The following is a 22634-nucleotide window of genomic DNA, read 5'->3' on the forward strand; positions in this document are numbered from 1 at the left end:
GGGCAGTATGACCCAGAGATCAGTGACTGGTTACTACTAAGAAAGAAATGAAACTGATACTGATTTTTTCTTTACCGAGGATTCCCGTCCTGACGACAGGGAATATTCATGAGCGTGTGAATCCATGCCAGACCCATACTAGAGAACAACAGTTACAGGTAAGTAACTTGTTCCTTCTCTGGGAAACAGTAGTTTATCCCACAGAAGGTATTTAAACCTTGGGACAGCCTAAAAGGCTTCCCTGTGTCACTGCACTGAGGGTGCCGTGTGACACACATGAAAAGATGATGCCTATGGAGTTGTCCAAAACTCCATAATCAAAGAACACAAGTAAAAAACACATCAAAATACATGAGAGGGGGGGGAACAAAGGCTCACACCCTCTCCAGGTAAAAAGTCCTCAAATTAGCACATTTATGAGAATTCTCCCTAACACTTACATGGCCACATTGGACACGAAAGATGCATACTTTCATATTTCAAAGTTGCTAGTGCACAGAAAATGCCTCCGGTTCATGATAAAGGACACCCACCTATCAGTTCAAGGTTCTCCCCTTCAACATTGCCTCAGCGCCAATGGTATTCACAAAGCTACTGGCGGTAGTAGCAGCTCACCTGCGCAGGCAGTCTATCCTTACCTCGACTGGCTCATAACCGGGGATTCGTACGGAACAGGCCAGACAAATAACCAGAACAGCGTAGATCTCTTCAACCCAGGATTCTCTATCAACGAGAAAAAGTCCAGCCTAGACCCGAGCCAAGTAGACAGTTTCTGGGGACTCGGATAAATTCAGATTAGAATTCAGATAAGACGTACTAGTCTCTCCCTCCCAACAAGCGGGATCAAAACGTGCTGTTCCAGATCCCTCACTATGTAGCCATTCACCAGGTGACCTTACGCGAAGTCATGCGACTGATGGGGGTGATGGCTTTCTGCATCTACCTAATTCCTCACACTCATCTGTGCATGCGCCCCATGCAGGAGTGGCTCTCTAGCCAATGGTTTCAGGCCAGTGGGACGATCTAGTGGTTGTCTCGCGGCCCTCGTTCAGTCTGCAGTGGTGTTCAAAGGAAAACCTTCACCACCCCCGCAGTCGAAGCCCCTCTCACCAGACGCTTCTCTGGCGAGGTTGAGGGGGGGGGGGTCACCTCCTTCAACAGATGGCATGTGGTCTCCAGCAGTGCATCGAATCACATCAACCTGTTGGAACTGCTAGCTGTGTTCAAGGCCCTGAAGGTCTTCCAGACACACCTCCAGGGGAAATCTGTTCTAGTCCTCACTGACAACCGAGAAATTTTGTCTAAGCGTCTCCCTCCCACCCTGCTTCCTCAGGATAGGCTGCCCAGTTGACGGGAGGGTGCGAGTCACGAGGTCCAGCGGCCTGTGTCCGGATGGGGTGAGGGTTAGGTCACGGCGAGATAGAGTTGACACTAACTAAGCTGGCATGAGAAACTATCATTAGACATATAATAAACAATCACTGGTATACCTTTGAGTAAATCTTGGCAACATATAAATTGCATACACATGATTACATCATCTTTCATTGGGACTTCTATGAGGTACAGGGCTTAGGGGGCTTGTCCTCCGTGATAACCTGGGTGACTCTCAGCACATCAAGGCAAGTGGGGACTATGAGATGTTAGTTTTAGGACACAATATACTGTGACAGAGGTGTGGATTTGGTGGGGCACTCTGGGGTGGGCTGCACAGCAGGGTCACACTTCTGGTACATCAAGAGAATACCTTAAGAGAGCACAGGGTTAGTTTGGCAGTAATTTTCCAACAGTGGGGGTGGGGGGCAGGAGCAGGTTTGTGGAGATGGCTGAGCTACAAGTCATGGCTCGAGCCGGTTCACACACAGGACAGTGATCTCAGAGGAAGAGTGAGGAGATACATTTTGTTATTTGTTTGTTATCCCCGGCGCATCCATGAGAAAGGGATTTGTGAAGCTTTAGGCAGTGGAAGGAAAGGTGGGGGCCAGGAGTGTGCAGTGCTGCAGAGAGGAGAGAAGGGTTTTCATAGTATCGGAGTGCAGCCTAGTCCAAAGATGGAGTCAGGGGCACACAAAATGGAAACCAAGTGTATCTCGCAATAGCCCCAGCTATGCTGATGTTGGCATAAGGGCAATGGAAGCGTCCCCCGCTAGTGCGTGAGCAACTGGTTCATTTCGTATAGAATGTACGGGGGAGGCAAACAGCCCTTCACTCACTCACACCCTCAAACTCAACTTAGCAGCCTGGCTCCTGAAGTCATGGAGTTTGGGCACCTTCAGCTCCCTCAGAGATACATGGACATAATCGGAGATGCAAGGAAACATACCACCAGACATTGCTACTCCAGCAAATGGAAGCGCTTTATCTGGTGTAATGTCAAAGGCATCAATCCTATTGATTGCTCACCTAAAGATATGGGGCTTTACCTAACTCACCTGTCGGATTGAGGACTGGTTTTCAATTCTCTTAAAAGTCCACTTGGCCACGCTTTTGGCGTACACCACATCCCAAAGAAAGGTTTTGAGGTGGAAAATTCCTGTAATTAAAGCCTTTATGGAAGGGATAAAGAGACTTCACCCCCTCCCTATCTCCAACCCAGCTCTGGGGTGGGACCTCCCTTTGAACCAATGCATAAGGCAAGCCTTAAAGCACTGACTACAAGACCGCCTTCCTGGTGGCAATCACCTCGATAAGATTTAGTTAACTGCGGGCCCTTTCAGTTCAGGACCCATTTGTCACGATTCACAAAGACAAAGTGGTTTTGCGCACACACCCTCACTTTGTGCTCAAAATTATCTCGGAGTACCATGTAAACCAGTCCATATAGGTACCCACCTTTTAATGCCCACTAACGTGCCAGAAGGAAGCCTCCACACACTGAATGTAAGGAGAGCGGTTATCTACTATCTGGAAAAGACAAAGCCACTAAGAAAAACAAACTAGTTCTTTGTTTCAGTGGCAGCTGGTAGAGAAGGGGGACCCTGTCTCTAAATCAACTATTTCCAAGCCAATTTTAAACTGCATCACACTGTTACTCTTGTCAAGAGAGATCTACCCTACCCATCATGCCTCTAGCACACTCGTCTCGGAGCACAGGGGCTCCCATAGCATTCATTGCAAATGTTACTCTAGATACTCCTACGTCCTGTCCCTTTTCCTCCATACTTATGGGACATTCCTCCGTCCTGTGGGCTGGGACCGGAGCGCTTTGTAAAAGCATCCAAAAATGTCAAAAAATGTTTAGTCCTTCGTCTCTTTCTACGTGGGGCCCAGCTCGCGGCCGTAACCCCGCCCATCTCGGCTCTGCCCCGCGCATCGCCCATCAGTCCTTTTCTCCGCTCGTTCGGGACTGGACGCGCTTTCATCCTCGGAAGATCGTCTTCCCTTTTTTTCCTCCTCGCTGGCTCTTGCTAGCGATCGTGTACTATTCTGTCATTTAAACTAGACTTTCCAGATTGTTCATCGTGTCACCGACGCTTTGCGAGGGCGGATCCCCATCCTCTTTGTCTAGAGTGTTTGGGACCGGATCACCGTTGGGACTCTTGTTTTTATTGCGACTCCCTTTCGGTCCGGGCACTTCAACGTCGGTTGAAGCGGTGGGAGGAGGTGTTTCGACGTACTCCCTGGCGTTTTCAGGCCTTTATCGACGAAAAGAAGAAACGCCCAGTAAGTTCTTTACTTTTCAGAGCACCCCGGCTGGGAGATACCTTTCCAGGCTCTTCATGAGCCGGGAGAAGCGTTGATCGCTCTGTTGCCGGGGATTGCCCTGTGGTGCCTTCTGGGCCTAATAATTGTACCAGAGTTTACTCAGAGGGTCTCCGTAAGGGGCCTGTGGATAACGGAGCACGCTCCGAGGCCCCTCCTGTGGGGGCTGCCTGTAGACCCTGTTCTACTGAGTCGTGGGGTACCGGAGCTCACTCTGAGGCCTCGTTATCAGCTTCCCTGAAAAGTACTGGGGTGCGCCCCGAGGCCTCGGCTGGGCTTGGTGTTACCGAACGGATGTTCGAGGCCCACGCTAGTAAGGCTGTTACCGGACCTGGGTCCGAGGTCCCTCGTACAGAGGCTAAAGTGACCAACATTTCTAAGAGGCCTGCAAAGGCCTTATCGGTGAAAGTTGTTCCTCACCATTCCCGCTCTTGTGGCGACGCCAGAACTGTTGAGGGGGCAAGGAGTGAAAGTTCCGCCTTTAACGGCAGTGCCGAGGTCCTTTCTGTGAAGGATAGTTTGGCTATTGGTATGTCGCAGAAGCATTCCAGGCCTCATAGTACCGGCTCGACCAAGGTTCCTTATGTAAAGTCTAAAATTAAGACCCCTGACCCACCAACGGGGACCCCTGCCTCACTTCCACACGTGCCCCAGTTCCCCTCAGGTGATGGCAAAATGGCGGCCGTTCCCGCCACAACCATAGCGGCCATTTTGGGCGCTTCAACTACAACTATGCCATCAGCCTCAGGTGTAGGGGTTGGTTCCGCGGGTGAACATAAAATTCCTTGTGCGCATCAGTTTCGTCCAGTTTACGACTGGAACGCCCGGATGCTCCTTCTGCACAATGTCTCGTTGCCTGTGGGTTCGGCACCTTTGATTTTTGTGGACACTTCTGGGGATGGGCCTGTGTGGCAACCCTCTCCTCTGCGTCCCTCGAATTATCCTCCTCATGAGGCCTTCTCCGGCAGTTACAAAACCATCTCCATAGGACGCCTTTTTCTGCAAATTTCATACGCTCATGCGTACCGACCCCATGAAAGAGTATTTCAAGGGTCTTTTTATGGCGATATGCCCGCCTGCGCCTCCTGCTCCACCTGTTCCACTGGTGGTTCCGCCGGCGCCGGCCTTGCCTACAGTGCCTCCACGACCCTTCCGCCCTTGCCCACTTTGTCCCAAGTGGGAAGGCGGTGCCTGACACGGTTCAGCAGGACCCTGACCTGTCGGATGATGCGCAGGGAGAGCAGGACATCGAAGACCAGCCCTGCTCTATTAGAGCTTTTCACGACTGGGTACTGGACATGATGTGCCTTTTGGATGTTCCAGTGCCCGAGGCACCCGCTCCGCAGGAGGGTGTGCTTTCGGGGGCATTCACCTTGTCTCCTTCGGAGCGTACCGGCCTGTTCTTGCAGAAGGACATTTTGGCCAAGGTCCGCAGGGTCTGGGAAATGGCACACTCTGGACTTTTCGTCAATAAGAAAAGTGACGCATGATACAGGCTGCCTTCTTCGGAAGAGGTGGCCCTGTCATCTTGTCCGCCCCCCCCTCCTCCACAATGGTGGCCGCGGCCACTTTGCAGTCCAGGCCTGCAGTGGCCTCTTCTACGACGGCGACTCAGGTTCTGGGGAAAGAGGACAAACTTCTGGACTCCCTTGGGAGGAAGATTTTCGCTAACTCTGCCTTGCAGCTCCGGCAGGCTAACGTGGAACTGGTGTTAGCGGGGGCGAATATGAATATGAAGATGTGGAAAGGTCTGTCAGAGTTCGAGGAGTTCATTCCGGTCGAGAAGCTGGAAGACTTTAAGGCGGGTTTATCTAACGCCAGAGTCTTGGCCCAGGATCTACTTGAGGCCGCGGCTCATCACGTCGACACGTCGGCTTGGGGCCTTATACTGGGTGTTGACACCTCTCGACAGGCGTGGTTGCATGCCACCAAGTTCTTGAAGGAGGTACAGGACAAGGTGTTGGACCTGCCGTTTGACGGTAAGGAGTTTTTTCATTCCACAATGGATGTGGAGCTCACCAAAACGAAGGACAGCACCCAGACAGCTAAGTCCTTGTCAGTCCTGGTTAAAACCCCTTTTAGGACCCGGAGACCGCTGTCGCAAAGCCGGCCCTCCTCTGGTTTCAGAGGCTACCTAGACCGGAAATCCCACAGAGTGGATACTTCTTTGGGTAATAACCGCCGGAGGCAGCAACGGACTCGGTTTTTCTCACGCTCATCAGCCTCCTCCTCCTCAGGTTCAGGTGGTAACACCACTGAAAAGCCTGCCAAATGAGGGTTTTCCTCGCTCGCACGAGACCTCAGTGGGAAGATGCATTGCGTCTCATTGGGAGGCGTGACAGACCATCACTGAGGACAGGTGGGTCTTGTCAGTCGCTCGGGCAGCTTCCACTTACCCCTACCCCACCCTTCAACCCTCCTTTCCAGCAGTCGGAATCGCCCTCCCTAAAAGCCGAGGTGCAGAAACTGCAGGACCTCAGAGCTGTGGAACCCGTTCCTCTTGGGGAGCGAGGGTAGGGCTTCTACTCCCGGCTGTTTACGGTGCCCAAACCCAACCAGGCTGGCCTGTGCACCATCCTAGACCATTCCCAGTTCAATCTTTTCCTACCCCAAGAGAAATTCAAGATCATGCCCGGCCAGATACGGTCTTCCCTGCAGATGGGCGATTGGTTCAGCGTGGTGGATCTTCAGGATGCCTACATGCATATCCTGATCTGGGGTCCACACAGGCGATATCTGTTTCTCTGTGGGAGAGGAGCATTTCCAGTTTCGAGTGCTTCCTTTTGGCCTAAGTTCGGCACTGCATGTCTTTACGAAGATGTCTGTGATCGTGGCCTATCTTCGTCTGCAGGGTATCCATGTATATCTGTATTTGGACGACTGGCTCTTGCGCAGCCCTTGCGCACTGAAAGCTGCCTGCAATCTTCAGTCTCTCCTCCAGCTCCTGTTCCACCTCGGGCTGTCAGTGAACTGGCGGAAATCTTCCATGATGGTCTCTCAGGACTTGATCTTCCTGGGTTTTCGCTGGAACACAATCGACTGCAGAGTGTACCTGACCGGGGCCAGAATGGCGGATCTGTTTGCCACGTGTCAGATGTTTGCGCAGTCGTAGAGCATGTCGGCCTGGTGGTTTCAGAGGCTTCTGGGCCTCATGGCCTTGTGCGTTTTGGCGCTTCCTCTTGCTCGCCTCAAGATGAGGTGGACTCGGATGGCTCTTCGGAGCTCTTGGCTTCAGGCTGTGGATCCGGATTCCAAGTTGATAACGATTCCAGCTTCCATGAGTGGATCTGGACTGGTGGTCTCTCAGCAACCTGTCTTTGGGGGTGGGGTTTCAGGACCCAGCCCCGAAGATAACTGTCACGACGGACTCCTCCCTTCTGGGGTGGGGTGCGATGTTGGATCTTCTTCAGGTCTCGGATCTTTGGTCGCCTTAGGACAAACTCCTGCACATAAATCTGGCGCTCCTGGCTATCTTCCTAGAGCTCAAGGCGTTAAGACCGATCATAGCCAACAAGGTGGTCCGGATTCGCACGGACAATGTGGTGTTGATGCTTTACATCAAAAAGCAAGGGGGCACCAAGTCTCCCCCTCTCATGGAGCTGTCGATCCAGATTTGGGAGTGGGCTGTTCAGCATGGTGTCTGGCTACTTGCAGTACACATTCCGGGCTGAGTGTCACGGCAGATGCCCTCAGTCGGCGGACTATAGTCAGCTACGAGTGGGAACTGAAGGCAGAGGTCCTCATGGATTTTCCTGCGCTGGGGCACTCCGGAAGTGGACCTCTTCGCTCCGGTGGCAAACAAGAAGCTTCCTCTGTATGCCTCCAGAAACGGACTGGGGGCCTCCTCTCTGGGGGATGCTCTCGCAATTCCATGGCACAATGAGGGCTTATGCCTTCCCGCCTCTGCCTCTAGTTCATTGGACGATTTGCAAATTGAAGAACTCAGTGAACTGTTCTCTTCTGCTTATAGCCCCGTTGTGGCCAGACAGGTTTTGGTTCTCAGAACTTCAACACCTGTCAGTGTATCTGCCGATCAGGCTACCGGTGACCCCTGATCTTCTTCACCAGGGGGAACAACTGTGGCACCCCTCCCCAAAATCACTCAGCTTGGCGGCATGGTGCCTGAGCTCAGGTCTTTAGAACATCTTAGCCTGTCTGCGGATAACATGTGCATTATCCAGGCAGCCAGAAAACCTTCGACTAGGTCCCAGTGGTGTTTAAACAAGCAGTTGGATCCAAGGCGGGCTACGATTGACAGTGTTGTCCTTTGCATCCTACTTAGCAGAGTCTGGAGTTCACGTTCTGTCATGTAGAACTTATCTTTCAGCAATTTCCGTATACCTATCTACGGACCAATGTTCTTACTCTGTCTAATCCAGTGGTTAAGAGACATTTCGCAGGCTTGACACGCCTTATCCGGCATGGGATCTAAATGTGGTCCTGACGGCGTTGTGCCATAAGCCTTTTGAACCAATGGCCACGGTGGACCTCAAGCACATGTCATGGAAGGTGTCCTTTTTGGTGGCCGTCACTTCGGCAAGGCGCGAGTGAGCTCCAAGCTTTGTTGGTGGAACATCCCTTCTTGGCTTTTCACAAGGATAAGGTGATCCTACGGACAAACCAAACCCTACTTTCTTGCCAAACGTGGTTTGAGTTCCATCTAAACCAGTCTATTTCCCTGCCGGTCTTTTTCCCGAACCCCGCTTCAGAGGCGGAAAGAGTTCTACACTGTCTGGATGTTAGAAGGGCTCTTAAATTCTATCTTGACAGAACCTCCGAACTTAGGAGCTCTTCTCAACTGTTAGTCACCTTTGGTAATCCACAAGGTAAACAGGCCTCTAAGGCGACCATCTCCTGATGGATTGCGGCCTGCATTACGGAGTCTTACACCGTTCAAGGGCTGAAGCCTCCTAAAGGTATTCATGCACACCTGGTGCGGGGCAAGGCAGCCGCATTTGCCTTTCTGAAATATGTCCCTTGGGAGACCATCGCAAAGGCAGCTACTTGGGCCTCCCCATCGGCTTTTTGTAAACATTATTGTCTAGACCTGAGTTCAAGAGCTGATGCTCAGTTTGGTCAGGCTGTGCTGAAGAACCTGTTTCAGTAAGGGTTTTTTCCATCCACCCATAATTCCTGTAAGGAGTGCTTGGGAATCTCCCATAAGTATGGAGGGAAAGGGAACGGGACGTAGGAGTATAACCAGGTTACTCACCATAGTGACCACCTTACTCCTAGTCCATAGTCCCCTTTCCTCCATACGCCCACCCGCCGTCCCCTCTAATAAGGTTCCTATGTTATTGCTGAATGGTCTCTGACCTGGCGATAGAAAAGGACTGATGGGCGATGCGTGGGGCGGAGCCGAGATGGGCGGGGTTACGGCTGCTTGCCAGGCCCCGCGTAGAAAGAGAGGAAGGACTCAAATTTAATGTTTGGTTGCTTTTACAAAGCGCTCCGGTCCTGTCCCACAGGACGGAGGAATGTCCCTTAAGTATGGAGGAAAGGGGACTAGGAGTAAGGTGGTCACTACGGTGAGTAACCTGGTTATTCCATTTCCAAAGTAACAACCTGGAGTTCTGTGTACACCATTACACAACAATACTACCTAGATACACACTCTAGGTCTGATTCTCAGGTCAGACAATCGGTGCCAAGACATCACTTTGCTACTGTTCCTTCACACATCCCATCACCATCTCTGGGTACTGCTCACTAGTCTATGCACAGCATGTGATTCTTAGCATATCCACAAGCATCAGAAGACATGCATTCCTCACCTTAATCGCATTTCTGATGATTGTATCTGCTTAGATTCACATGAGCCCACCCTTCCTCCCCTTGTGGAGTACAAGGAACATCTTACACCTTCTCTCTTCAGTAATTGCTCATGCTCTCTATAAGGCTCCCTCTCGGCCAAAAAAATACAACCAGGGGAACTTTGGCATGTGATGGATTTTGGGTACACTACACGTCACGTTGGGGATAGTGTTAGACGCGCCCAGGTCAACGTCCCCTTTCGATCTTCGAAAGAAAGATGCAATACTGCGCAATTTCCACTAGATGTGAGACTATATGCGCAGCTTGTGAATCTAAGCAGATACAATCATCAGAAATGCTTTTACAGGAATTAATGCATGTCTTAGTTGTAACTCCTGTTGTCCAGCATTGGTATTTTTCATAGATGCACATGCGACCCTTCCGCCTACCCCATTTGGCTCTTCTTGGCCCATACTGCCATTTTACATGCGCTATGCCAAAATCTGAAAATGGCCTTCGGGATTGGCTGTGGGGGAATATGGCATAAATGCCTCTATTAGAGCACTAACGTGACTGCCGTTTTACTTTTATATAATAAACTCCTGTTACCGACGATTCTCAGCCATATGACCGAGAATATTCATACAGCATGTGATCAATGAAAGATACTAGTGCTCGAGAACAGCAGTTACAGCTAAGTATCTTATTCCATACCTTGCCTGGAGGAACATGTACTGGACCTGTGATTTTTGGGGCCTAGGCCCCATACATCTTTGTAATGGACTTCTTAAGTCAAAGGGTATTGGGATTGTATTTTGTCTACTCATTGTATCTGCATCAGATTGCTTAACTGGTTAATTACTGTTGATGCATTGTTCCTGTTTTTCCACCTACTGGTGAATGTATACATTTGTGGTAAATGGGTTTGAGTGGTACTACCTGAAAATTCTATTTATTAGTATGTTCTTTAAGACTTAATAGTTGTATTTGTATACATTAACTGCCTGATTTGAATTGTGCATTAAACTGTGGATTCACTGAGACCCTAGACCACTGTCACCTGAAACAAACCTTGACTGCTCTCTACCTTCATTAGATTTTGGCTAAACTCTGTCACCCTGTTCATCATAACTATGGTGCCCTCCTAAAATGTTCCATCCTGGTGGTTGATTTTACAACTACATCTTAACAGTAACATCACAAGAAATTCAGAGCTGTCTCTCTTAGTACTGATAGTCATATGCACTGATCCGTTTCTCCATAAGAATGAGCAAAAGGCCTAGGAAATGTAAGTATAAGGGTTTACTTTCCCAAAAAAGCCAAGATTCCAAACCAAAAAGAATGGGTGCCCCTTAGAAGGCGATGGAAGGAGAGGCAACAAAAATCTTTCATAACAGAACTTCCAATTATTCCCTGCTCTGAAATGTCTTTTTAATCCTGTTCTCAGTGTGGTGATAGTTGCATTCGACTTTGACTCTAATTTGTCAGTATTCCAAACTGACTTTTCCAATTAACATGCAAATCCTTGCTTTTGCAGGTTTGACGATGCATGCTTCCATTCTTGCTTACATGTTTAATTTGGTGGAGGAAGGAAAGATAAATGCACCCTTAAATCCTGGAAATCCACTTAATAATCAACTTTTTGTTCAAGAGTATGTTGCAAATCTTCTTAAATCGGCATTTCCACACCTGCAAGAGTAAGTATGTAATAGCTATGGTTGAGATATAATTTAATGATCACGGAATGTTGTCTGAAGTGTTTGTTTTTTGTTTTGTTTAGTGCACAGGTTAAGCTGTTTGTAACTGGACTCTTCAGTTTAAATCAAGATATCCCCGCTTTCAAGGAACACTTAAGGGATTTTCTAGTACAAATTAAGGTAAGAATTGCTCCAATGTATTTGCGAAAATATCTGGACAACAGTAAAAAATCTGAGCAGTCCTGCATAAGTCAGATGTGATGGGTTGTAGTAAGATCCATAGTAGTCCACTCGAAACCGAATGATGCCTCAGGGTTCTAACTTGCGTGCCTTCACTAAGCCCCTCCCACTTCCAGCTCATGACTGTTAAATAAGAGGCCTGATTTTGGGATCCCCTGGCATACAAAGCAGTGAAGTCTTTGCTTTGAAGTCCTGGCTCTCAATGGAACCACATACACGTTTACCTTGGTCTGTTATTGCACACTTTGTGAATTGCTTCAGCGAGTGACCACTACTTTTAATGGAGTCCTCATATGATATTGTTTTTGCAATGCAGCTGCTCTTCAGAAACCTTTCTGCCACCAGGGGGTGCAGAGTGGCCCCATGCCAGACATGACGTCGGAACAGTATATATATTTTTTTTTATAATTGAATTACCGCTAAACCATATAATTACGTCCAAATCAAGTAAACTGTTACAAGGGTTTTTCAAAAATGTCTACCTGGGATAAGACTTGGAAAAGCCAGCCTAGAATCAGCAATATTTCTTACACAGTAGACTATCTGTCTCCCTCTTGCCTTTTTAACTGGCTCCCTAGACTTCAGTTTCCTTTGCTTGCAATGGTATGGACCACGCACCTAATAGACGCAAAGCTATTTCTATTACCGTCTAGCGCAGGGCATTCTGATAAATGCTAGATCTGATGTGTGCCACTGTGACGATATTTCTGTCATCGTGTCTCTCGCTCCTTCCCAACTGGTTGGGAACGCCTGCATCTGCAGGCGGTCCGGGAAAGCTGGCTGAAAAAGAAAGCATTCACACAATAGAAGACTCAGGTTGATCGATTCTGTAGGGATATTTTCACAAAATGTTTAATTTTTTTTATTTTTAGTTCACCCTCTAGAGAGGTACTTGGAATTACTTTAAAAAGACTGCTTCATAGATATAAAAATGATTTTATTCGGTTTCTCTATCCACAGGGTATAAAAAGGAGGTACAGATAGATATATTTCTATTGTGTACTGATATTCCTTTGTTTTTTTAAAAAAGGGATAGTGTTTCTAAGGGTAAGGGGTGGGGATACTCGAGGGGGGGGGGGATGGGTGGAGTTGAAAGACAATAACCGTCTCGATGCCAAAGTTCAAGTAGGTTAAATACTTTGTTTTCATAGATAATGGTTGTAATACTGCTGTAACCAAAGGTTCACTGTTGCCTCCCATTTAAAAGATGTACAAAATGAAAATAAAGTTGGTTAAAAAGTGTTTCAAATCTCCTGTGTTTCTCTTCTGTTCTGATCTTTCTCATAATTTTCCTTAATTTTCAGAATCCAGTTTGGAAGTTTTTAGATGATTCCCATCTTTTTTGTGGGGAGTCCTAAATCAGGAGGCCCAGATGAGTTTTGAGTTCATTATCTACTCGTCTGAGACTCTTCCTGATATTTGAAGCCTACCGGTTTCAGTGGCACAGGGGCCACATTCATCAGGGCTGGACAGACACATAAAGGTTAATGTGTCAATGTCTAGGTAGCTGGTTGGATAGTGCCGGGGGATCCCACCTGCAGATGAGGGGGAGGGGAACAAGAGGGGAAGGGGGACAAGAAAGGATAGTGAATGGCACCATAATGATCTTTGAGCAGTGTCACGATTGTATATTACATCAGTGCTATCATGTTGTAAATTCAACCTAGATCTTACCTAGTTAGAGGGGTCCCCACGAGTATCCGTGTGGTTGGAAAGAATGAATTTAGTACTTCCCAAAGAAGCATGAAACATTTGTCATGCTCTGGAATCTGGAAAACAAAGTGGGGGGGGGTAGTGTTTTAACCAGCGAGGGCGGGCAGTAACATAATTTATCACAAGTAGTTAAAAATTAGTGCTTAATTAAGAGGGTCATATCCAAATAACCCCCGGCAAATTTTCATTCAAAGGGCTCCAAAAATATGTGCCATGTCTCGAGAATGCTTAAAATGTCTATGCTAGAAGATTGCCATTCAATGTAGAGATTATAACTTATCCCTCATCATGTATTGCCAGAAAACCCTGAGGTAAAGTTACCAACGGGGTGTGCAGGCAAAAGGAGGGAGAAACTGGGAGAGGAAGGTCCACTAATCGACCTGCTACACTCCAGAGCCCATGGTAAACGAAAGGGAAAAGGACAGAGATGCAAGGCTTGAAGTCTGTGCCTGCACGTCTAATTGAATTAGCTTTTCCTAATGATTCACGCAAAATGGGCTTACCTTCTCCGCTTTAAACTTTCAGGTCGGGGAGGGACGGTTCACCGAGGATGATGCCGGTCCGTGTGCGGTTATTTTTCGTGGCTGTACACGAGTCCAGCCGCGTCTGAATGATGTATTGACTAAGCGTCCACAACGCCAAAAAACGGCCAGGGACACAAGAGGGACTAGTTCCTGGGACACGCCATCTTGTATGAGTATACAAGCACGTCTAAATCAATAAATAAGACGTGAGAGGTCCGCACGTAACTCGACATTACCTGTTATGACCATATACTGTATGGTTATAATATCTGAAAATGTTACTCCGGAATGGTAGCAGTGTGTGTGAGTCGACATCCTTCATGCAAAGAAAGTATTATTGCCATTGTTAGAGCACAACGTAAAACTCATAATGAGAGAGACAAAACATCACAACCCGGGGTACAGAGGGTTATATGAGAGTAAATAAATACTGAGAAGCCCTCATACATGCTGGTGGATTATGTGTTTTGAGTCCTAACGCACATTTGTCATAGTGTATTGAAAGCTATAACTATGCAGGTCCTGACATATAGGGGGCATCAGTGTTAATTTTATAGATCCGAAGGCTGAAGGGCACTGAGTGCATACAGGACACATAATTGCAGGTGGCAGTAACCCAGGTACATTCAGTGGTATCACATTGTTTACAGACAATTATACACAAGGTCAAATACAGTTGGGGTGGTTTCTTCTCATAAAATAGCCAGAGTCTGCCAGCTAGTTTGTTCATTGAAGCCGGACTTGTCTGTCTTTAGACGAAAGATCCATAATTGTTCTCTTTTGAAGAGTAAGTCATGAATGTTTCCGCCTCGTTTAGGGACATTGACTTTTTCAATGACTGTCCATTTGAAATCCGTCGCTCCATGCTGATGTCGAACAAAGTGAGTTACCATGGGGGCAGTTCGTTTTTTGGTGCGGATACATGACCGATGTTCAGCCAGTCTGGTTTTAATAGACCGGGTGGTCATACCCACGTATTGCTTGTTGCAGGGGCAGGTGATTAGGTAAATAACGTTCTTACTGTTATAATTTGTGAAACTTTTCTGCAGCCATGGGTAGTGCCAACCAATGTCGATAGATGTATTTCTAGTAGTTCCTGCGCATGCACTGCAGGTGCTACATGGCGCATGTCCTGTGGGTTTTGCCTGACTCCATAAGGTATTTGCAATGGGTTCCCTTGGTTCTTTGTAGGTGTGACTAAGCGAGTCTCAAAGGGTCTTCCCTCGCTTGATTGCAAATCTAGGTTTCCCAAGATTTGATTCTCCCACATTCAAGAGTGGCCATAGTTTGATCACTTATTTTTTAATTTTGTTAGTTAAGGGTGAGAAGCTGAAGATCACAGTAATCTTCTCTTCTTGATCTATCTTTCTGGTATGTTGTTCCAAAGTAGTATCTTGCAGAATATTTTTTGCTCTTTTTTTAGCTCTCTTTATCGTGCGTCTGGGATAGCCACGATCCCGCAACGTGCAGTAAAGTTGGTTTGATTGTTGTTCATATGCCTGCATAGTTGAGCAGTTCCTGCGGTATCTCAGGAATTGTCCAAAGGGTAAATTGTTTCTCAAGCTGGATGGATGGTAGCTCCTATATTTCAAAATATAATTTCTAGCTGTGGTTTTGTTATCTACCTTGGTGTTTATTTGGTTGTCTTTTATCTCCACGTTCAAGTCTAAAAAGAAAGCAGTCACTTTAAGAACTTTGGAAGGGCCTACCTTACACGTGCGTCCCTCTGTGTGCCGGGCCCACACCTTACGCTCACGTCACCTACGGTCCACACCCAGTCCTGTTTTTTCACCTATGGGGCGGGTCTGATTTTTTTTAAATTTATTTATTTATTTTTTGCTGCACTGTGACTCCCTTTTTTGGGGCTTTCCTTTTGCTGTCCATCCCTTTTTGCTAGTGATTGGTTCTTTATTTTTTCAATTTGTGGTGCATCCCTCTATACATGCCGTATACAACAGGTTTCAAGCAGTGCATCTGTTGCCGGAAGCATTTTTCTGTGGCCGATCCCCACCATGCCAGAGTCTGCTGTCTGCATATGAATCACCCATTGAGTACCTGCATCTTTTGCTGTGGAATTCAACTAAGGTCTCTGCGGACTAGTCTCTCAATGTCCGAGCTTGGACCGGTACCGAAGACTTTGTTCTGAACAGGACGGAGGCTGATATTGGTAAGAGGGGGGACTCTATCTTCCGGTGAGGGAATAGTTTCGGCACCCAAGAGAAGACTGCATCCTCAGTCCCGAGTCTTCGACCGTTCAGGGGAAAACTCCTGGCCTATCCACCTGAAAGCACCTCTGAGTGGCAAAGCACTAGTACCTCCAGGTGGGAAAGTGTTAATGCCTACAGTCGGGAAAGGGTAGCAAAATACCCTGTTTGGGAGAATTCTCAGAAATGTGTTAATTCCCTTCTACCTCAAAGACCCCCAGCACTTTTGCTGGACTTTAGGGATTTTAATTTCTAACCTGGAGAGAGTGGGACCTTTTTCCCGCTCTCATGTAATTTTTGTTAGGCAAAGTTTGTATGCAGTACCCTCTGGTAACACTACACACAACTATGACTACAGGTGTAAGCAAACCAAACTTTGTTATGTTATAAGTCTGTACTACACAGTTTTGGTAGCTTGTTGAGCAGCCAGGCTCATCTCAAGAGGGGAATGTGAGCAGTAATGATGCTACATAGAGGTCTACAATCACAGGTGTTCAAATAAACTCTTACACTCAAGGTTTCTTGGATCAATACTTATGAATTTATCAGTCAGTTATAAAACACTCATTAGGACGCACTCGTATAGTAACACAAAAATATACTTCAATACTCTACACTCTTAAGTTTCTGAGTCCGAGACGACCCTTTTGGGGATGGCCCACAGACACAACCTACACCTATAGGTAACTTTAGTAACAAGGATGCTGGGGACATTAATATCTTACTGTTGGCATTCAGAATACTTTTCAAGAGGAGTAAAAGGCAAAGGTTATCAGAACATAAAACATTACAATTATTATTAGACAGTGCAAATATTTTGAGATCACCAGAAGAGTCAATTCAGTAGGCTAGGCCAAAGTCAATGGGCTAAAGTCTTGGATAGGTGGAGCAGTTCTGGTAAGTAAACGGAACAGTCTCTGCACAAGTTCTTGGAAGTAGTTTATAAAAGAATCATATGTTGGGTCACAAGCTGATAAGGCCTGTGAGTTGCAAAAGTTTCAAGGACTTTCACCATGGGAGGTACGTTCTGTCTCTTGTTTTACAGTACCTATCAATAAAGAAAAAGATGCAGCTGAGCACTTCTGTTCCTGGCAGTTCCTGCAGGTCTGGCTTTTCCTGGGCCTCAGTCGTGGGGACAAGAGGGTGGATGTCGGGACTCCTGCACTGGACTGGCCAAAAGCTCACAACTGGCAAACCTCAATTTCAGTGGCTGTTTCACGTTTCAGCTACCGCACTGGTAACAACGCTGGTCCTGGCTGTCAAGGTGGACTGTCCTTGCTTCTGATGTCCCACACTCTGCTGAGGGGGAGGGGGGCGGTCGGGCTTGTTCGGCTCAACATCGTGTGAGTCCAGAGGATCTTCCAAACGCTTTAGGCCAGCTTACAAGTGACGCACACAATCTGGTTCCCCTCTCCCTGGCTCTACGGTTTCCTGCAGCACTCTGAAGAAATGCAACCAGCTCCAAGATGGATGTCCAGGTGGCTTACTTGGGAGTTGATTGGTCCTATCAACTCAAAGAGAGAATTTGTCCTTGCAGGGCTTCTCCGTCGATGTGAACTTGGTGATTCGGACCTGCAGCAGGGCTTCACCAGGCAAACCAACGGCCCCGGAGTTGCAACAGCTGTCCTCTTCATGCTCTTCAGTTCCTTGGTTCCACTGGTGGACTCTGCCTTGCAAGCCAAAAGACTTGTCTTTTATTCAGTTCTCTCCCATTCATTCCAGCCTAGCTGCCACTCACCCAGCAGGGTGGCTGTCCTTGCCAGACAGTCAGCCAATCATCACAGAGTGCATTTGGGTCTCCTAGGAGACTAGGCACGGCGAGTTTTGGGCACCTCTCACACTTCCTGCCTACCCCAGACACTCTGGTGTCAGAAGCGGGTTTCACTCCTGAAGCTCGCGGTGAATGAACAAAGAGTCCAAACTTGGTCTGGCGCGCAGAAAAAAACTCCAAGGACCTTTCCACAAAGAGATGGCGAAAAAAGACCGGGACCTGTTTTAACAAAGGAGGCTTCGGTGCCATCTTAACGTTACCGGAGCTACGAATAGTTCGGGAAAAATCATAGTAGTTTGTTGTAAAACCACCGTCACCAGCCATTCTGAGAGGAAAGGGTAGCATTTGAATGCTACATGGGTATCTAGACATGGGGATACTAAGTAACCCTGCCAGCGCACTATTATAAAATGGGGTGTGCTGGGTCTAGGAATTTAAAAGGCTAGTAAAGTCAATTTCACTTAACTTACACTGGGAAACAGTAGTTTATCCCAGAGAAGGCATTTAAACCTTGGGAAAGCCTGAAAGGCTTCCCTGTGTCACTGCACTCTGGGTGCTGTGTGACGCAACTGAAAAGATGATGCTTATGGAGTTTGTTAGACTCCGTAACCAAAGAAAACAAAAAGGTAAAATGCGTATCAAAATAGATGAGTGTGGTGTCGGGGGGGGGGGGGGGGGGGGGGCGGGGACTCTCTACAGGTAAAAAAAAAAAAATGAAGTCCTCATAATCCAGCAAAGTTGCTGGGGGTCTCTAAGGTGAAGGGAATTAGCATATTTTTGAGAATTCTCCCTAACAATTTTCTGTTTCTTTTGACTTTGGAGTCTGACAAACTCCATAGGCATCATCTTTGCATTGTCACACAGCACCTTCAGTGTAGTGACACAGGGAAGTCTTAGATTTCCCAAAGGTTTAAATACCTTCTCTTGGTGAAACTACTGTTTCCAAGAGCAGTGAAGTCAAATTGACTTTACTTACATTTTGCAACTTTCTAGACCCAGCACACACTACCTTAATTAGTATCTTGTCTAGTTTCTCATGTAACATTTTATGCTACCCTTTCTACAATTAACGGGTGGTGGCAGTGGTTTACTTTTTACTACCATTGTGTGTTTTTACCCACGGGCTGCAATTGCACCGGCAGAAAGGCGCCCATGGGTGCCTGTCTTAGCAAATGGCCCCGGTCTTGTTTTTTCACCATTACTTGTTGGAAAGGTCCTTCTTGAGATTTACTCTGCACGCCAAACCAGGTTTGGTCACTTTGTTCATTTTGTCTTTCACGGTATTCACTGGTGAAGCCCGCCTCGTGCTCCAGCGTGTCTGGCAGGAAGTGAGGGAGGTGCCCGAAACTCCATGTGCTTAATCCTGTTAGTGCACCCAAAGGTGCTTGGCCGGCTGGCTGTCGTTGGAGGACAAGACACCCTGCTGTGTGAATGACAGCTAGACTGGAACAAATGAGAGAAACCTGCATAAAAGGTGAGGCTTTTTGGCTTGGAAGGCAGAGTTGACCACTGGACGAAGGAATCCGTAGAAGAACTTGGAAGGAGACGCCTGCTGCAACTCCTGGACCGTTGGTTTGCCGGTGAAGCCCTGCTGCTGTGCTGAAGCTCCGAATTCGCCTCGACAAGAGAAGACCTTCAACTTGGGTTGGTGGGACCAATTGACCCCAGACAAGCTTATCTGGAAATCCTCACGGAGCTGGCTGTACTTCCATTGCTGCTGCAGGAAGTGAAGTGCCAGGGAGAGGAACACCAGAATAGAGTGAGTGTCTTAAAGTTCGGACCCGAGCCTCAGGAAGATCCTTCGGACTCCCTTGAAGCAGGACTGACCAAGCCTGAGCCACCTCAACAGAGTGCTGGCCCCCAGATGCAAGGAAAGTCTAGAGTGGTATCCTGAGAGACCGCAGTGGTGCTATTTGCTATATACTCGAGGAGCTGAAACCGTGAAGTACTGCTGAATTGAAGTTTGCCCAGACAACCTCCCTCATGTCCCCACGAGTGAGGCCCAGGAACAACAGGATCTGCAGAGCTACACAGGAACAGAAGCCAGCTGGAACCATTTCTTCTAACCAAAGGTACTGTGAAACTAAGGGGACTTGCTTAGCGTAGCCTTGTTCTCAGTTGAGACTTGTCTTGGTTGCTTTTGCAAAGTTGCTTGCAGCTTTGTCCCTTACAAGCCTCCCAGCTTGTGGCCCTACATTGATTCTACTTCTAAATATTGTGCAAGACTTAACTGCAAGAAGTGCTTCAGCTCACCTAGACTTGTGCTCAATTAACATTGGCTGGCCTGGCACCCTGAAAGACTCTTCTTCCCTCTGACTTTGTGCTTTACCTTTCCTCCATGAAAGGGTTAACTTAATTTGCATTGGGGGGTTCAAAAAGTGCTTACCTGCTTCAGAATAATTGTTTGATCTTTGCTTTATTCTTAAACCCTTTTCTCCAGCATGGGGTCTGGCATGGATTCACATGCTCATGAATATTCCCCGTCGTCAGGCTGGGAATCCTCGGTAAAGAAAAAACCAGTATCAGTTTCGTTTCTGATCTGTCTTTCGTAGTAACAACCAATCACTGGTCTCTGCGTCATACTGACCGCAGCCATCTTCAGATTTCTACCGCACATTCATGTGTTGGGATCCTCGTGCTAGTCAAAAGAGCCTCAAGCTCCACCGACTCTCCATCCGATCAACGGGGACCCGTTTCGGATTCGTCTGCGCCCCTCAAGGGTGAAGATTTCGTCGAGCTACGCTTTGGAGGACTCCAGAAGTTTCTCAGGCCCGGCCATGGCCCAGGAGAAGGGAAGCTCGACGCCCGGAAAGCTGTTCAGGGTCTGCCCTGGATGCCAGCTGCAGAACGTCTTCAAGGAGGACGAACACTCTTTTTGTCTTTACTGCCTACATGAGGACAAGACTCACGTGGAGAAGAACTGTGCGTTTTGCGGCAACATGTCGGAGCGGACCATGAAGGACCGCCATCAACGTCTCGCCAACTGGCTAGAAGGGAAGAGCCCGTCCGGCGAGAAGAAGAGGAAGAAATCCGAGCGGTCTTCTAAGACCTTTGAGGACGCCCCGGCGACGGGGGTCCAACATAAGGCCAAGCACCGCGAGTCCGCTGGCACCGGGAGCGCCGAACGGTCGGGCTCTACGGGCGCCAGGCAGGGCGCACCCTCCCCGGCACCATCTACCACGAGCCAACGCTCTGGGTCGGGTAAGAGGAAGGCCGAGCACCCGGCGAAGCTCCTGGAGAGGCCCCGGTCGAGCTCTAAGGCGGAGGGGGAGCGAGGCAGTGTCCCCCCCTCAAGGATAAGGCGGTGAGCGCACCTAAGGTGGTGAAGGCCTTAATCCATCCGGCCAAGCCCTCTATCGAAACTGTCGCAGCGGCCCTGGCTCAGCCTGTGGAGGCTACACCAGTGGTGGCGACCTTGGGGCTCAGAGTCTCCCTGCCACCTCGGAGGGAGTCCTCTTTTGTGCCCATCGATAGGACCCCCGTGAAATCCCCCGTGGGGAAGAAAAAGGGGGGGCAGGGCGTCCTCGTAGATTCGGCCTCAACCTCGGAGGAGGAGCTGGTCGAGGTCTTAGGCCTCGGCGTGGAAGAAGACCGGCCCGTCGGGATGGATCCCGACGCAGGTGACGACGAGATCGTCGAGGGTACCTACTGGGCCCCTGATCGCCCGTCGGATTCCCCTCTGCCAGCGCCGCGAGACAACTCGGCGGCCATTTTGTTGGCTATACAGTCCTTATGCTCTGAGATAAGGAGGAGACTACCGTTGCCGACGGAACCTCTCCCGTCGGGGGACCCAGAACCGGGACCTTCTGGTGTTCCCCCTACCAAGAAAAGAAGGATCCAACCTCCACCTCCTTTTCAGCCGTCGCGCCCCTTCCAGCCCTCCTCCCCGTCCACCCGAGGGGATGATACGGGGACTGACACGGCAGCGACGGGTACGGACGACGAGGTATACGACGAGGATGTACCGTCGTCGCCTCCCACCAGTGCTTCTCCGCCCGACGAGATTGGATCGTTCCACTCGATGATCGCCAGGGCATCCAAGCTTTTCCAACTCTGCCCTGAGGAGAAGAAGGAAGGTTTCCTTTATCAGCGGCGCGAGGCCAAGAGGAAGACTGTCCTCGCGGTGCCTCTATTGGACGACATTTGGGATGAGGGCCTCACCCTCCTCAAGAACCCGTCCACGACGCCAGCTAGAAGAGACCGGTACGAGAAAAAGTACCGGGTCCCGGACACGGCCCCCCTGTGCCTCCGGGCGCAGCCTACCCCGGACTCCGTCGTCTCCGCGGCGGCCAGGAAAAAAGCGGGGGGGTGCGGCCTCCACACCGACTTCCCCACCGGACGGCGAGGGAAAGAAATTGGACGCTATGGGACGCAGAGTCATCTCGTCTGCATCGACGACGATTAAAGCTGCCAACGCCTTGGCTATCGTGGCCCGATACGACAGGGAGCTCTGGTACAAACTGGCTCCCCTGCTGGACTTCTTGCCGGACGACAAGAGGGCAGAGGCCCTGGAGATCCTGCAGGAAGGTGAGGTGGCTTCGGACCACGCCATTACCGTTGCGACGGACATCGCCGACACTGGGTTCCGCCAGTTGGGCAACGGCGTTTGCCTTAGGCGGCGTGGATGGCTCAAGGCTACGGACTTCCGTCAAGACGTTCAGACCAGAGTCCTAGACATGCCCTTCGATGGGAACAACCTGTTTGGGAAAACGGTGGACGATTCCCTTCAGGCCATTAAAGCGGACACCGAGACAGCCCGGGCCCTTGGAGTTCTGCAACAACGACGGATGCCCTTTCGGAGCAGCGGAGGCAAGGGCGCCTCCAAAGGTTCCGGCGGCGGTTTCTCCTCCTACCGTCAAGCGGCCCGCTCGTCATCTCAGGAGGCCTACAGAGGACGAGGCAAGCCTGGCGGACCCCGCCGTCGTCGCCAAGGACAAGGCTCTAAAGCCTCGTCGAAGCAGGATTGAACCGGCCGGGGGGTCGGTCCCCCACCGAAGCACCCCGGTGGGAGGCCGGCTGGCGAGCTTCG

The 22634-nt window shown here is 49.1% G+C and overlaps 1 protein-coding gene across 2 annotated transcripts in view; it reads left to right on the top strand.

The window, feature by feature from the left end:
* The window catches only part of XPO1 (exportin 1), a 1118801-nt gene that overhangs the window by 1019610 nt on the left and 76557 nt on the right, over positions 1-22634 (top strand). For both annotated transcript variants that reach the window (XM_069608010.1, XM_069608011.1), the window contains exons 23-24: positions 10994-11153; positions 11237-11333. In XM_069608010.1, coding sequence (XP_069464111.1) covers positions 10994-11153; positions 11237-11333 — 257 coding nt within the window. The remainder of the gene's footprint in view (positions 1-10993; positions 11154-11236; positions 11334-22634) is intronic.

This window comes from Ambystoma mexicanum, chromosome 4q (genome assembly GCF_040938575.1).
Source record: "Ambystoma mexicanum isolate Mex_15411 chromosome 4q, UKY_AmexF1_1, whole genome shotgun sequence".
Classification (NCBI taxonomy): Eukaryota; Metazoa; Chordata; class Amphibia; order Caudata; family Ambystomatidae; genus Ambystoma; species Ambystoma mexicanum.